At 43.8% G+C, this 15,254-nt stretch overlaps 1 protein-coding gene across 2 annotated transcripts; it reads right to left on the bottom strand.

Annotated features, from left to right (window-relative positions):
* Positions 1-5,454: 5,454 nt before the first annotated feature.
* On the bottom strand, positions 5,455-14,323 carry LOC113964686 (gap junction beta-2 protein-like). Of its 2 annotated transcripts, none has more exons than XM_027677207.1 (2): positions 14,245-14,323; positions 5,455-11,759 (listed from the first exon to the last, which is right to left on the bottom strand). In XM_027677207.1, exon 2 carries the CDS (start codon positions 11,735-11,737, stop codon positions 11,060-11,062), a length of 678 nt encoding a protein of 225 aa, XP_027533008.1. In that variant the 5' UTR covers positions 11,738-11,759; positions 14,245-14,323; the 3' UTR covers positions 5,455-11,059. The 2 variants fall into 2 exon arrangements, with proteins under 2 accessions (XP_027533008.1, XP_027533009.1); XM_027677208.1 differs by lacking the exon at positions 14,245-14,323 and adding an exon at positions 14,112-14,235.
* Positions 14,324-15,254: the final 931 nt, after the last annotated feature.

Here is a 15,254-nt window from a genome sequence, read left to right as displayed (position 1 = left end):
TTGTTACTGTGCAGATGATCCATCCCACCCCCGCGGGATTCCCTGGGAAATAAAACAGTTTATTCCTCCCAGAGGATAAAAGCGTGAGAAACCCCTCCCCGCTGGGCTGTCCGCCCGCCCCGCCGGGCTGCGGCGGAGGCAGCGCAGCGGGAATCGGTTCCCGCACGCCCACCGCCGCCCGCTCCCGGCCCGCAGCGGCGTCCCGGGACACGGCTGCGGTATCGGTGTCAGAGGGCGCCTCGCCCCGGCGGCCGAAGGTACGGTCCTCCGTCAGGTGTTAGACCTGAGAGCAACAGCGGAAACTAACCCAACCTAAACGACAAAAGATTCTTCACCGAAAGAAGTTGCGTCTTTTTTCATGAGGAGGCAAACCTCGCTGCTACTGCCTGCGTCTCCTGCATGAAGAACCCAAAAAGGTTGCCAGCGCAATTTTTTTCTTTACCCCAGACCCTCCTCACTCGGGATTAGCTGTCAAGCTGTTGCGCACAGCCCTTTTGGAAAAAAAAAAAGATCAGTTGCCACTATTTCCAAAATGATGATTTAAAAGTGTCTCTTGATATTGTCAGCATCAGGACTCAAAAATACTATCACCTACCTTTTGGTTAGGTTTTTGCATGTTCTATAGTGTTGCCCTGAGAAAGAAAAACAGCCCTGCATTCTGGGCAGCATCAGAAGCAGTGTGGGAGGTGATTCTGGTCAAAGCAGGTCGAGGGAGGTAATTCTCTCCCTCTATTCTGCTCTCATGAGACCCCACCTGGAGTTCTGCATCCAGCTCTGGGGCCGCCAACATAAGAAGAACGTGGACCTGTTGGAGCGAGTCCAGAGGAGGCAGCAAAGATGAATAGGGGGCTGGAGCACCTCTCCTGTGAAGACAGGCTGAGAGAGTTGCGGGGCTGTTCAGCCTGTAGAGGAGAAGGCTCTAAGGAGACTGTACAGCAGCCTTCCAGTTCCTAAAAGGGGCCTATGAGAAAGTCAGAGAGGGACTTTTTATTAAGGGCATATAGCGACTGGACAACTGGAATGGTTCTAAACTAAAAGAGGGTAGGTTTAGATTAGATATTAGGAAGAAATTCTTTACAGTGAGTATAGTGAAACACTTCTCTGGTTGCCCAGAGAAGCTATGGATGCCCCATTCCTGGCAGTGTTCAAGGCTGGGTTGGATGGAGCTTTGAGCAACCTGGTCTAGTGGAAGGTGTCTCTGCCCTTGGCAGGGCAGGTTGGAACTAGATCATTGAGGTCCCTTCCAAACCAAACCATCCTATGATTCTATGAAAGACAGAACAACTTGATTCTATGATAGACAGAATGACTTAAACTAGCACAACAACTCAACAACTCTTCAGCAGTAATGAATGAGTTTCTGTTGATAGCTACTCTACAGCAAAAGAGGTGAAAACTTAGTCATTCCCATGGCTCACTGTTGCTCTATTTAGTAAAAACACCATCCATGAAAAAATTTTACACACTTTGAGGAGCTGTGCGTAACAGTGGACTGTTGAGAAACTGAATCGTATCATCCCCATGTTATTGTATCCTTCAAATGCTTGATTGCTCCCTATAAATCTTACAGCTGAAAACACTAGGGAGGAAGATCTCTATGGACTTAAGCACTAGGGGTGGCACAAGAACAAATGACTATTCAGAGATGGGTGATACAGCTGAAGCACAGTGCTCCCATGATTGTAAGTGTAGTAGTACTTCAGTATTGATCCTGAAGCAGTGGGGCACGAGAGGCTGTGTTGGGGTACAGGATGGAATCCCAGCAGCCCCAATGATTCCTAATATTATAACTTCCTTCATGCCGTGAAGTCTCTCAGCTCACAAAGTCAGCTGAAGGGCAAGAACTTTATTTTAGGGAGAGGTAGACAGATCTCTTGTTTTCCACTATCTGTCCAAAATGTTTAATAGCATGAAGCACTGGATGTTTCTCTGGTGGCTTTTTCAGTCTCTGGAAGTTTCAAGTGGTATTTCCCACCATCTGTACAAACTGGCCTTGATACCTTTTTTTAAAGAAAGATATTCTTACTCAAGAGAGCAATGAGGTTCTAGAGCAGCCTTTCAGTACTACCGTGGAAGGTTTTTATTATAGAATCCATTACATTTCAAATGGGGAGAATCTGATGCAATGCCTGCTTACCATGGGACTACACCCATTAGCTAACAATTTCCTTTCCAAGAATTCTCTTCTGGCATCATATAAGAAGAGGTTTGGTCTGTCAACATAATCCTCTGGATCATTTGTGAAAAATAAGATAGGCAAGTATGCAAAATCCATGGGGAAAATTTGAAGGAGGCAGCTTTAAAAATAAAGAACAAATTAAGTACTGGTTGAAAGCCCAAGCATGGAAGCATGTCAAGGCGGTATGGAGGGCTATTTGTTAGTCATATACTAGAAAAGGAGGGTCTATGCTCAGATTTAGTTAATGGTGTTAAAAAGTATCTCTTTATGTGGGCTTTCTGACAGAAGGATTTCTATGAAAGAGCCATCCTGCTAGCTTCCTCACTTACCTTCAACACTGCCAGCCCTCATTATGGTTAAAAGGTTCCCTCCGTTGTCATTAAAACTAGACAGCAGCATAAAACTTAGGTGGCATTTAAATTTTTACATTAAAATGCACACTTACAAAATTTTCAGCCTTCCTTTAATTATCACAGAATCACAGAATCATTAGGGTTGGAAAGGACCTTTGAAGATCATCCAGTCTAATCTCCCTGCCAAAGCAGGGTCACCTAGAGCAGATGACACAGGAACACATCCAGGTGGGTTTTCAATGCCTGCAGAGAGGGATTAATTATTTTCTTTACTACCACCTTTGGTCTTCCATCCAAGCCTCCACCCAGGTGACAACCCCTGTTTCACATGTAGACAGACATTTAGCAGTATATGATTTGTCTGGTGGAGAAACAAAGTGAATTCAAGAAGTGTGGAGACAAAGTAGTCAGTCAGGTATTTTTAAGATTAGATGAATCAAGTTTTCATGGCAAGCTACATGGAAAGAAGATAAGAAATAGACACGAAGCTTTATGAAATGATAAAAAGATCTCTTAAGTTAAGGAGATACATCTTGCCCTTAGTCTGAACCTGAGCTGTTGTGCAACAAGAAAAATGGACTTTTTCAGATCAGGATTGATCCAAAACAGTGTTTCCCCCATGCTATTTCTAATTTAAACATCTATATTGAAGTACAGAAGAGGGTCACTCTTACCATAACTGTGCATCTGAACACAGTTTAGTGGAAAGAGCCCTCAGCTGTGGTACATGTCATCAGTCTTAAGCAAGTCACACCAAAGTGACCCATGGCTCAGCAGTGCTGACAACAGTTCTGTCCACACTGTCAGCCTTAAAAAAAACAGCTGCAAATGCCTTCAGTTCAGCTTGTTGTGGCACTGTATGGCACGTTAATAAAAAGAATTGTGCTTGACATGCCGCTGCACTACAGAAGATGGCACTAAAGATATTTAAATGTTGGGAATGGGTACTGCTACCTCAGGAGGCCCAGCTTGAAGCAAGGAGGATTAAAACATTTTCTTCTCTAGCTGTTTTTACATGGATGAATTGAAATATTTTAAAACTAATTAAATAACAAATAAAATGGCAATAAAAAGACTGAAGTAATAGTTTCATCTCATATTATATAGTAATTTTTATTATCTTACAAATTAGCAATTAGTGTTCTGTTACACACTTCTGCCAAACATGTCAGAGAACACAGCACATTAACAAGCAAGAACTGGTGACAGGAAGAATTATTATTATTTCTAGTTTGTAGGAAGACTTAATGTGACTTCTAGTTTGTAGGAATGGAGCCACAGGAAGACTTAATATCTTGTCCTGGGTTATATGGTTCTGAGAATAGCACTGAGACTCTAGGCTGGTGTTTAAGCCACCAGAACTGGCTTCCTCTCCAAAATCCTTTGGGAACTGTAGGAAGTCTCCTAATAGAACAACAAAAACCTGAATGTTCTGGGATACGTAGCAGTGAAGCGCTTTCTCGTCACGTTCATGGAAGCAAAAGCTCCATATGAGATGTATTAGAGGAAGAACTATAACTGTACAAGCCAGGCATCTGTTAGGAGGAAAATTCAAAAAGAAAGACACAGGACATGCAGGATCCTAAGAGGAATTATACCTGCTATCATTCTGTCATTGTGTGATGCTATTTTTTTTTCCACACTACAGGCAGAAATATGAAATAAAAATATTGAAATACAGTCATTCCTGCCACAAGCCTGGCAGAAAGCTAACTGAGCTGAAAAAAAACATAAAAATGCAGAGTTCAAATAGTTCTCTGCTGAGTTAATATGTTAAATCAACTAATACAAAAGTTAAGGGAAGATTGTGTTGGAACAGGGTAGAAGATGGCCAGTAGGTGAGAAGCAGGGCCAATAGAGAGAAATAGAGAGCAAGGAAGGGTACAGCAGCAAAAAAAGGGAAAAGGCAGTTAAGACTTTACCTTTCTAGTAGCAGTCACTCAGGAAAACACAGCCAGAGGCTGTGGTTTGAAATTGCAGTGTGTATAGCATCAAACAAACATGTTGCCATTCCCTCCACCCCTTCCACTCACTCCCTGCAGCTCTTCTTGCCCAACACTGTGGCCTGCTGCCCCACAGTCATGTCAGCGTGGAAGTTCATGTGGCCTCCCTGTAAGCCAGATCAAGGAATTGATCCAGCTAAAAAACAATCCAGCAAAACAAAACATTTGTTTCTTCATCAGCTAAAACAGTCAGCCAATCCAGTGCTGAGCACGGCTGTGCAAACAACTGTGCTGGCACAGTAAAGGTCCTGGAGCTGAGGCACAGTGTTGAATGGGGTGGGAAAGAGACACAGACAGTTTGAGAAGGGATGGCATCAGTGTTAATGCCCTAAACTGGTATTGCTAGTGAACGATTCACAGTGCCAAACCACAACCAAGGCTCCTAAACAAGGATGTTCTTTCTCATTGTATTCAGGGTAAGAGCAAATATGGTATGTTTTACCAGGAATATACTTTGTTGTCATACATGATGACTTTGTCAAGACCTTAAATAATGACTACCTTCCACAGAAGGGAACAGCAATAGTTATCTTGCTTTGAAGTAGAAAAAAGAATATTAAGTATAGGAAAATTTTTCTACAAATTTCAAACTGCTGCACAATGTGAGGGTCTGCCTTTGAAGTTAAAGAAATCAGTAGCACAAAATGGCATGCTATTGCTGGGAAATATTCTGCATGCAGACCAGGCTTCGGTGAACTCCACCAATGTTTGCACATATAGTAAAATGGGCAGCAAAACTGAACGTTGATCTGGGTTTCAGCCTTCTTCCTGCTGGGAAGAATGCCTCTTTTGTGAGACACTAAACCAAGGCATAAGGAGCTATTTCCTCGCTATGCTGAGGAGAAGCAAAATAATTCCATCACCAACTCCATTTATATTAATTGCAATTTTATTTACTCACAATAACACCTCATATGCTTTGTTAGGTGGAACATATTACAGCACAAGAATGTTGTATTACAATTGCTAAAAGCACAAAGGAACCATGCTGACAGAGATCATGCTGGATAGACCCTGCACTGGCAAACAGGCTTGAATTTATATGAAAGAGATTTTGATTCAACAGCTGAGCTTTGTCTCAGCAAAAGGAACCTGTATAACTGACTCAGTTGACATCCCCTTCCTCACACATTTTAGAAGTTTCCTCTGTCCTAGAGCAGAGTCCTATACCCAGATTATCCTCAACAAATGTTGGACAGAGTTGCCATTTAACAATCTTCAGTGATGAAGTCTGCCAACCAACTCAAAGTTTAACCTTCTTCATATAGAGATTTTGCAGTCACTAGCTTACAACCCATTGCAACATTAGCCTATTATTTCTTGTCTTATTGTGAGTGAATGTAAAGTGCAACATCTTCATCTTTGCCACAATCTTTTACATATTTGAAGAATGCCGCTGGGTCTTTCCTCAGACTTTTCCAGGCCAATTAATTACTTTCAGTCTTTCCTCATGGGTTCTATGTTTTAGACATTTGATGGCGTATTATTCCTGACCCCTAAATTTCTCCAGCTGATAAGTGGGTTTTTGGGGCAGATAGTGCCCCAAAGTAGGCTCTAGATAAAGATTTTGGGGTACTAACAGGAGTGGAAATTTTATTTCAAACATCCTATTTTGATAAACCTTGAATGCATTCCAGTATGATATTTTTCAAGGCAACAATGTTATTGTCTCATGTTCCACGGATGTTCTACTACAAACTCCAGCTCATCTTTACAAAACTGTTTTTTGCTTCAGACAGTTTTGCAAGTGCTTGGTGTTTCACAATAGTAGCATTTAGACTTTCCTAACTTCTAAAACTACTATTGTTAAGCCATTTCTCCCAGTGATAAAGATCTTATTGAATCCTAAGCTTATCTTCCCATGTACCTGCAGCTCCTCCCAGCTGCATAAAGTTTATCCCATTTGGGGGATTATTAGATCTTGATGCTCTGATAATGAGTCATTAATACCTATTTTACTGCTCTACACAAAAGCTTTTATCATGGCATAGGCAGAAATTATGCCTGACAAATCCCTGTTGCAATGTCTTATTCAATCTTCTATCAGATAACAACAAGGGAATGATTTAGTCAGTTTGTTGCTCTGTATCTGTGTGCACATATGTGTGGGTAAGCGTATGGACTGTTTTTATTTGTGCTGGACATATTGTGGAAGCTATTTAAACTGTATATTAAAATCTCAGTCCTCGGAAAGGATGCAATACCTAGGGCAGGGACATGACAAACTGTAAGCAGACATTACACTAATGATGCAACATACAATAGGTTTGAAATCTTTACCACACAATAATTATAAAATATTTTTTCTAGCACCTGTTGCAATGATCTTAACAATGCTTGATTAAACTGTTCTGCTTCCTGTGAACATGACACAGTTGTCACCTTTATCTTTCAGTTGGATTTGGGAATGGAGCAGGCAGATGTGAAATAATACTTTGAGTTCGTGGCAGTGATCAAACTGGCGGAAAAAGGGAGAAGGTATATGCAATGATGTGACCAATTCTGACACTGACTTCCATGGTAGTACTGGGGGACCAACCACAGCAAAAGCAAGCTATGTTCTCAAAGGTGGAGAGTCTGAGATGCGACTTGTTTCCTCAGCTGGGCCTGCTGATTAAAGCTTAATGCATTTCCAAACCTAGCTTATTAGGACTTTCTTTTGGTGGCTAGGAAAGTTTATATAGAAAATACACAGGTCAGAGCTGAGCCAGCTTTACAGAAGAGAAATATTCTGTAAAAGTTGGGTTGGTCAGATGGGGAAAAAAGTACAGGTACCTTCTGAATTATGTTGAAGATCATCACCATTAGTCTTAGCTCATTACGTTTCGAATAGTTACCATTATTCTTGCCACTGTCTACAAACAGGTTCAAATGACTGTGGATGTAATAAGATTGTGAAAATCCAAATAAAACTGTAAATAACAGTCAGGGTAGTGGCTGTCCTGAATATCAGAACAGGTGACCAAAAAGATAGTGCAATTCTTTTGATGTGATTTTGTTGCCTAGTAAAACCCATTAGCTGAATTTGCAGGGGAGGGAACTATAATTAGGGGGAAAAAACAGATTCATTTTCACCTAGTTGGTAGTAAAATGCTCTTAGGTGCTGCTTACTGCTGCAGTACACTTTTTACAAAATAAAGCAGCTTTTAACAGAGTTGCTATTTTGAATTGAACTTCCATGGTACAGGAGTGCTCTTCTCTGTATGGACCATATAATTTATCTTTTATATACTTCCTGTCAGATACAAAATAACACAGTGCATTGGCTCATGATAACTGTAAACAACTGAAGGATTTTTTTATCTTTGTCTAGAAAACTTTTAATAAAAGTACTTCTATATCCAGAAGTCATAAATACAGACTTATACTTCTGACTTCTTTCAAATCTGTCTTTCTCCCATAGTAGTTAGGGTTTCTTCTCTAGACGCATCTATGCGTTAATAGTGAAGTTTGCTTCCCCTCCTTTCCTTTCCCTTCTGACAAACACGTTTGTAGTTCTGGTTTCAAGGTTTTGGATGAGTGTTTAACCTGATTAAGTCAATGGTGGTTTTTTCTGGTGATTTCAGTCAAGCTATAACTCCAGCCAATCCCACTCCTACACCTCCCACTTCTGATAACACATTACTAATGACATTTTATATCCTGCCTTTACTGGACACTGAACAGTGAGGAATCAGCCTCATGAGGAAATGACCTCAGATTTGCAGCTTCAGTTTTCAACACTCTTGAAACCTTCATTCTGAGGAAAGCCCAGGAACCAAGTACCAAACATGTAGACACTACTAGTGCATTTTCAGAAAGAACAAACACAATTTCAACACAGCATTGTATTTTAATCTATAAGAAATCCATTTGTAGAAGGTCAGCTATGCAAGGTAGCATATGCAGAAATAGGTGCAATTCCCATGTTCCTATAAAGTATCTGAATTTTTTTCCCCATACAAAGCAGCTATTCAGTCAAATTAAATATACACAGAAAATAAATCTGAGAGACAGTAAATATGTCCTTGTAGAGCTATTATTGCCTGATGCTGCAGTCCTGGATCAAAGCTGTCTCTTGGCTACTTCCAGACACTTTCCCCAGTTCTATCTTTTTACCCCATGTGATGATCTGGTTGCCAAATTGCTAGTTGAAGATAACTTCATCATGTTAGTGTTAATGGTTTTGGCATGCCTCATTTCAAGTTCCAGCAAAATTCAAAGGCAGACTGGGAAAACAAACTCTCTCCTCTATAGAGCTGATTAAGTAATTTATCATTGGCCTTTTCCAGCCGCAATTCTGCTAGCACAAGGCTGTCTTACACAGCATATTTTATTTCATGTAGAGCACATATGTGACCTTCCACTATGAGCTCATGAAACTTCAGTATAACAGGCAATGTAACCAACTGAAAAACCAACCTGCAGCAGAAGGCTAAAATCCTTTCGCTAGCCCTTGGCTATTAAAGGTAGTATTGGTGTATACATTTTCCATTGCATTAAAACAGATTTTCATTAGACACATTAGGTAACACACAGCATGTACAAGTAATACAGAAAACACACACACATATATGTGCTTTAATTATAATTTCAGAAAAAAATTAAAATCTTGTTACAAAAGAAATGTAATACTAGAGCACTGGGACTAGATAGTTCGTTCTCTTTGTACTTGTGTATGGAACAATGCAGGAACTCTATCAAGCACAAACCTGATATGTGCCAAACTTTGTTCTCTGGAGTTGAATTAAGGATGTTTTCACCCTCCAAGTTTCCAGTCCATTATGAATATTCCAGCTCATTATGAATGACTATCTTTTTGTTCATGCTTCTGAGGATGGTGTTTTCATGGTTTCCTTGCTCCCCTCTTAGATGGCAGATTTTCATCTGCAGTCAAGTTGCAGCACTGGATGTAGCTCACAAGCAATAGAAGCCTGTTCATGCTCCACTTCCAGTGCACAGTGAGGGGCCATGGCCCTTAATTCATGCAGCTTTGTTTACTCCAACAGTGACAAATTTAAACATACAGTAAAAGATGAATGCAAGTAGAGAAGGTGAGATAGCAATTACTCATTTTGGGGAAAAGCCAGTAATTAAAGCTCAGGAGGAGAGACAGCCAGCTTTCTAGAAGTGGGTCCAATAAGCAGGCACTTGGCAGATAAAACTGTGTTGCCGTATGTGCTGGTATAGGTGCCTGTGACAGACATAAAACATGTTTTGAGACAAGGCCAGACTGACTCATATAGTTCTTCAAATTAGCAATATACAATTTACAGCTCAACAATGTGAACTTTAAGAAAAATATCAAGTTTCTCCTCATTTCTGATTGGGTCACTTTGCTATTTTAGCTCTGCAAGGTGTCTCTAATTTATGCTAGACCAACTGTAAGAAAAGGAATGGTGATTTAATCTCACAATGTGGAATGTCAGAGAGATTGGGAGTGGTTTGCTTGACTCATTTGAAAGGTACATCAGATAGGAAAAGGTTTTATGAAGAAAAGCTGTGCAGGTTGGATAGGAAAAAGGGATCCATGGAAGGAGCACTCCATAGCATGCTGTAAGTTGAAGCACTTTTTTTGGATAACAAACAGAAATGAAGCAAGGCAATTTTTCTCTGGTTTTACTGAAAAAAACCCTTCTGAAAGGTACACAGCTAAGTGAGGCACAGTCGGGTGGTAAAAATCTCTTCATCAAGTACAGTCTACTGTTCTTCACAAAGTATTAGGGGAGAACAAGAGAAGGAGGAAGACAGTTGCACTGCCTCCACCTTCTCAGAGGTGACAGTCCTTTTTTTCACCTGATCTAGAGAATGAAAAATGAATTTTGCTCCTCCCACCGCTGCAGCATCTGTGACTATGGGGAGGCAGCACTGGTCCAATGACATTCACAAGCAGTTGAGACTGGGCATCTCCAACCCTGTAGGAGATGCTTCTCAGTGCAGGCAAGAAGACGAAAAGACAAAAAGATAAAAGCCATTGCTGGTGCCCAGCAGAGCTGATAGCATGCATCGCCATGGAGTGCCTGTGTTCCTAGGCCATTTCCTTGCTCTCTATATTACTTAGAGAGGATATCTACTATAAACACAATAACTCCTTCTCTTCTTCCTTTTCACAAGCTGTAATGTCCCACAAAAACCTTTTACCCCACTTTTAGCCAAAAGCCTTTGTTATTGGCTTCCCTCTGAGCTAACATAGTGGTTTTGTGATTCCTGGCTCTCCTTTGGGCACTAGAGTCTTCTCTGGTCCTTTTCACTCCCACTTTTTGAAAAGTGACTCTGTCCCAACAAGAGGCCAACAGTAGGCATACTTGGAAAGGCTGCTGCCAGAAGGCTCCTCTCTATTTCTGAATGCAGGAATACTGAATTAGCTCATGATATTTAAAACCTGCATCAGTGGCAGCTTCCCAGGGAGGCTATAATTTTTTAAACCCAAATGGACATTCATTTTTATGCTTTTCCTTGAGTGTGGAAAATATTGCTTATTGTTTTCTGACAATAAAGAAAAGTTTAAGGGAAATGGGGAGCTAGGAGATCCTGAAACTGGGGAGCTATTTCAAAATTGTTGTTTTCCTGGGTTCTTTCATGCAAATTTTTATCATTAGGTAACACAACTCAGCCAGATTCAACATCATGCAGATCCCAGATACAGCAAGCATGAAAATAGTAAATGTGGTTTTCTCAGTGGGCCGAGACACAAAACAATCCACTATGTTGGGGCAGGGCCAAGCATCGCACTTCACCAGGCGGGGCATCTGGTACCCATCGTACATGTAATAGAACACATACATGAAGACAGCTTCAAAGACGATCCTGAAGAAGATGCTGCTGGTGTATGTCCACCACAGGGGTCCCCGGATGTGAATCTTTTCATTTTTCAGCTCTTCAATATCAATTTTCTCACCATTTCTGAATCGCCGTTTCTTCTCATGCCTGGTGTAGGCCACGTGCATGGCCACCAGCAGTGCAGGAGTGGAGACAAAGATCAGCTGCAGGGCCCAGAGTCTGATGTGAGAGATGGGGAAAAAGTGGTCGTAGCACACATTTCTACAGCCAGGCTGAAGTGTGTTGCAGACAAAATCTTGTTGTTCATCTCCCCAGACTCTCTCTGCAGCCACAACCAGGATCATGATACGGAAGATGAACAGGACTGTGAGCCATATCTTCCCGATACTGGTGGAGTGTTTGTTTACACCTCCTAAAACAGTCTGCAGAGTTCCCCAGTCCATCTTCTTTTCTGTGTCCTTTTACCTGCAGGATGACACAATACACAGAATGGTCACTTTTCAAAGTGTGAAAAATCAGTTCTAGACCTTTTGTGAAAAAGAGGACTTCCTAGCAGTCTCTCCAGAGCAACAGGCAAGTGTAAAGTCACTTTCATTAATGTCCACATGTTTATAGATTCAAAAAGCTTATTAAACTCTCTCCTTCCAGGAATTTATGGTGGGACAAGGATACATTGATGTATTTCTCAACGAGGCTTTGGGCAGGAAATAAGTTACTTCTTAATACAATTCCTCTGTGCATCCTCTAGGCCCTCCATCTCTCTTATTTCCCTTTCTGTGGTTGACTCTTGTCAGTGTTTTGCCTTTCACTGTATTTCCCAAAGCAATAGAAATTACTATCACTGCATGAGTTAAGCCATATTTAGACAAAGTAGAGACTTCTCTAGTATTTTTTACAGGATTTCTTTGCCAACACCACAGCCCTAGAAGGCTGAGCTGGTGTTTTCTTTGCCTCTGAGGTAAGTACTACTCGGCCACCTTCAGCAGAAGTCCTCATTCCACCCAGACACCTCCAGCAGGCCTTCAAGGCCTTCTGCTGCAGCTCAGAGATCACCCTTAATCTCAAAATTACAACATTTGATTTTGCCAACACTGGTGAGAGGCCTCAAGTCAGCTCTGTCAGGGCTGCATGCTTATATAGCACAAACCAGCAGGCAAAGAAAGATACGGCAGAGCCTGCCCTTCCACATTCATTGCTATCTCATCCGAAAAGGAAAAAAGCAGAGTCAGAGTTGAGAGGAAAAAGCCCTCAGCTAAAGAGTTTGTGTTGATTTTCTAGATGTTATCACACCCCAGCAGAATACAGGTCAAACCTCAGAGAAGATCCATTTCAGCTTTCCTCCTATTCTGAAAGACTAAAATCCACACTCTTTGCTCCTTTGAAAGTAGGTTTTGCTGAAGTCAGAATTCAGTCTCGGGGCTCAGCTTTCACTGATTGCAGCCACTTGGAAACTATCAGTGAATTGGACAAAACACTTTGAAACCCGAGCTGGAAACCTGCATAGCTGGTCCATCATCTCTCAAGGCTAGGCTCAACTATGCTATGTGGGAGAGCCACACTGGCCATGGATAAGAGCTCCATCTCTTCTTGGCACTAGCTGTGTGTTGTGGGGAGAATGTGGTACCTTGAAACATAACACTGGCCAAAGTTTACAAAAATCTCTCAAACAACAGGGAGGAAAAAAAAATAACTTTTTACGCTGGTGTAGTTACAACACAACCAAAGGACTAACATGCCCCAACACATACCCTTGGTACAAGGGCCTAGCTTGTGCTGACAAGCCTTGAGGCAAGAGGGAGAGGTCAGATTTACTGTGATGCAGAAAGGTGAAATTGGGTAAGACAAAAAAACCCCCAACTTTGAGAAGACAGCTGGAATTCCTGAGACTTCTTATGCTTTGCCTCTGCTGAAACTGGCACCATATTATGCAACTTTTTACGTTGACCTAAACTGTAGGCTATGATCAGACACCTGCATCTTTCTGTTAAGAATTCCCTCATGCCTGTTGCATAGTCTTTAAAGTCAGTGAAACCTTCACAAGGGGCTAATTAGGATTGAAGGAAAGTATTTGAAGTGCATATCACTGAGAGATGAACAGCCTGGGCTTCAAGTGCGGTCTCCCACTGCAGTTCTGAACCAGTGCTGCAAGTTTTGGGGGAAAAAACAATTTCTCCTTGCTCATCTGCCACTACAGAAACACCGAAGCTGGCTGTGGGGAGAGAGTGAATCTACCGGGACACCCAACTTGCCAAAACCAAGACACCGTTATTGAAAATCACTCCAAATTCGCACTCCGGGGTTACCAGTTGGACCCCACCCGTCTCCCTCCCACCGCGCCGACCTTCGTCCCGCCGCGTTCCCGCGCGGCTGGAGCGGACACGGAGCCTGCAGCGAGCCTTCAGCGGCGGGAAGCGGCGCGACTGCCATCGGCTCCTGTCAGCGGGCACCGCTGGCAAACACCGCGTTTGGCTCTGAGGTCCGACGGCTCCCCCCGGAACGCCGGCTGCTGTCATCGCCCACGACCCGCATCCCCGCAGCCCGGGCCAGTCCCGGGGCTGGGGGCTTACAGCCGGCGCCCAGGCACGGCTGCCTCCCTGGCAGCTCCAGGGCAGCGGAGTGTCGGGGCCGCGGCGTGGCTGCCCCAGCCCCGCAGTGTCCTCTCCGCTGCCGGCGGCCGCCCCGAGCCCAGTCCCGCCGGGACGGTCCCGACCCGAGCCCCTCTCTGGCACACCACATGGATCCCAACCCACTCGGGGGGCACACAGCCTAATCCCTATCCCACCGGTGCGGCACGCGGGAGCCGCTCCGGACGCTCACCTGGCAGGGCTCGGCAGGACACGCGGAACACGACGGGCGCGCCGCGCTGCTCCGCTCCCACGTCCCTCGGTGCCCGCGGACCGGCCGCTCCAAGTCTCACCGCCCCGCAGCTTTAAGGTCCCTCCCCGCTCACCTGCCGCCGCTTTTAACCCGCCTCCGCCCGCGCCCCGCTGCTGCGGCCGCCCGGAGTCGGCGGGATGGACGCCCGGGACGGGGCGGGGCCGAACCGAGGGGCTGAGCGGCTCAGCGGGAGCCGCCGGTGTTGGGCTCTGCCGTGCCCGAGGGGCGGGAGCTGCTGGGCATGCAGCGGGTCTGGGGATGGGGCCCCTCGCGCGAAACGCCCTCGGGTCCGCCCGGGACGTCCATGCACGCAGGGCGCGCATCGGGCGGAGGGAGTCGGTACACTGCAAATACAGCCCTGCGCCGGGATTGATTCCCAAGTGTTGGCAGAAAACATGTCCCGGAGGGAAATCCAGCCCCGTGGGACCCTCCGAAACTGCCCCGTGCCATGGCAGCCCGAGAAAATCGTCACTGTGGACCAGTTCGGGCAACGGTCAGATAAAATGCAGCTCCCACAGACTTTCTGTAGGGTGAGGCAGGGCTGGAGAAAGCAAGCTGAGACCTTCTTAGAAGGCCTGAGTTTGGAAGACAAGGAACAGATAAAGTAACTGCTAAATTGACAATAAAAAAGTTGATCTTGGTCACCAGATGTAGGGGTAACAAGGGCAGCAGGCAGCTAAAGGCAGGATAGAAGTAAGATGATGCTTTTTCGTTTGAGATCTTGTGGGCTTTTTACAGCTGTAGGAAACACTCGTTAGTGTGCGCAGCCTTGATTTTACTGCCAATGCGCAAAGGGAGTGGGGTAAAAGTTTTTGCGAAAGTAATCTAGCAGGAAGTATAAAGAGTGACTCAAAGAAGAGTTACTTGCTGTGTGAAGATCTGTCACTAGGTGTTATTTGTCTGGAGCTTGAGCTCTGTTGTTGACAATACAAAAAAAAAGCTTCTTATAATTATATAGTACCCTTTAAACCCCATCTTTAAGGAAAGTTTCTGAGGATGAGGACCATGGCCTGCCAGGCATGAATTAGCTACATCAGCACTGCAGCCCTTATCTTGGGCTTTGCTTGTAAAGTATACCCAGTG

The sequence above is a fragment of the Neopelma chrysocephalum genome, unplaced genomic scaffold, assembly GCF_003984885.1.
Source record: "Neopelma chrysocephalum unplaced genomic scaffold, ASM398488v2 Primary Assembly neopelma1_43, whole genome shotgun sequence".
In the NCBI taxonomy this organism is placed as follows: domain Eukaryota; kingdom Metazoa; phylum Chordata; class Aves; order Passeriformes; family Pipridae; genus Neopelma; species Neopelma chrysocephalum.
The sequence above is the reverse complement of the archived record's forward strand: the minus strand, read 5'-3'. Positions and strand labels throughout refer to the sequence as shown.

Excerpts from the sequence above, each read along its gene's own strand:
- LOC113964686 (XM_027677207.1), bottom strand. The coding sequence starts at position 11,737 with ATGGACTGGGGAACTCTGCAGACTGTTTTAGGAGGTGTAAACAAACAC.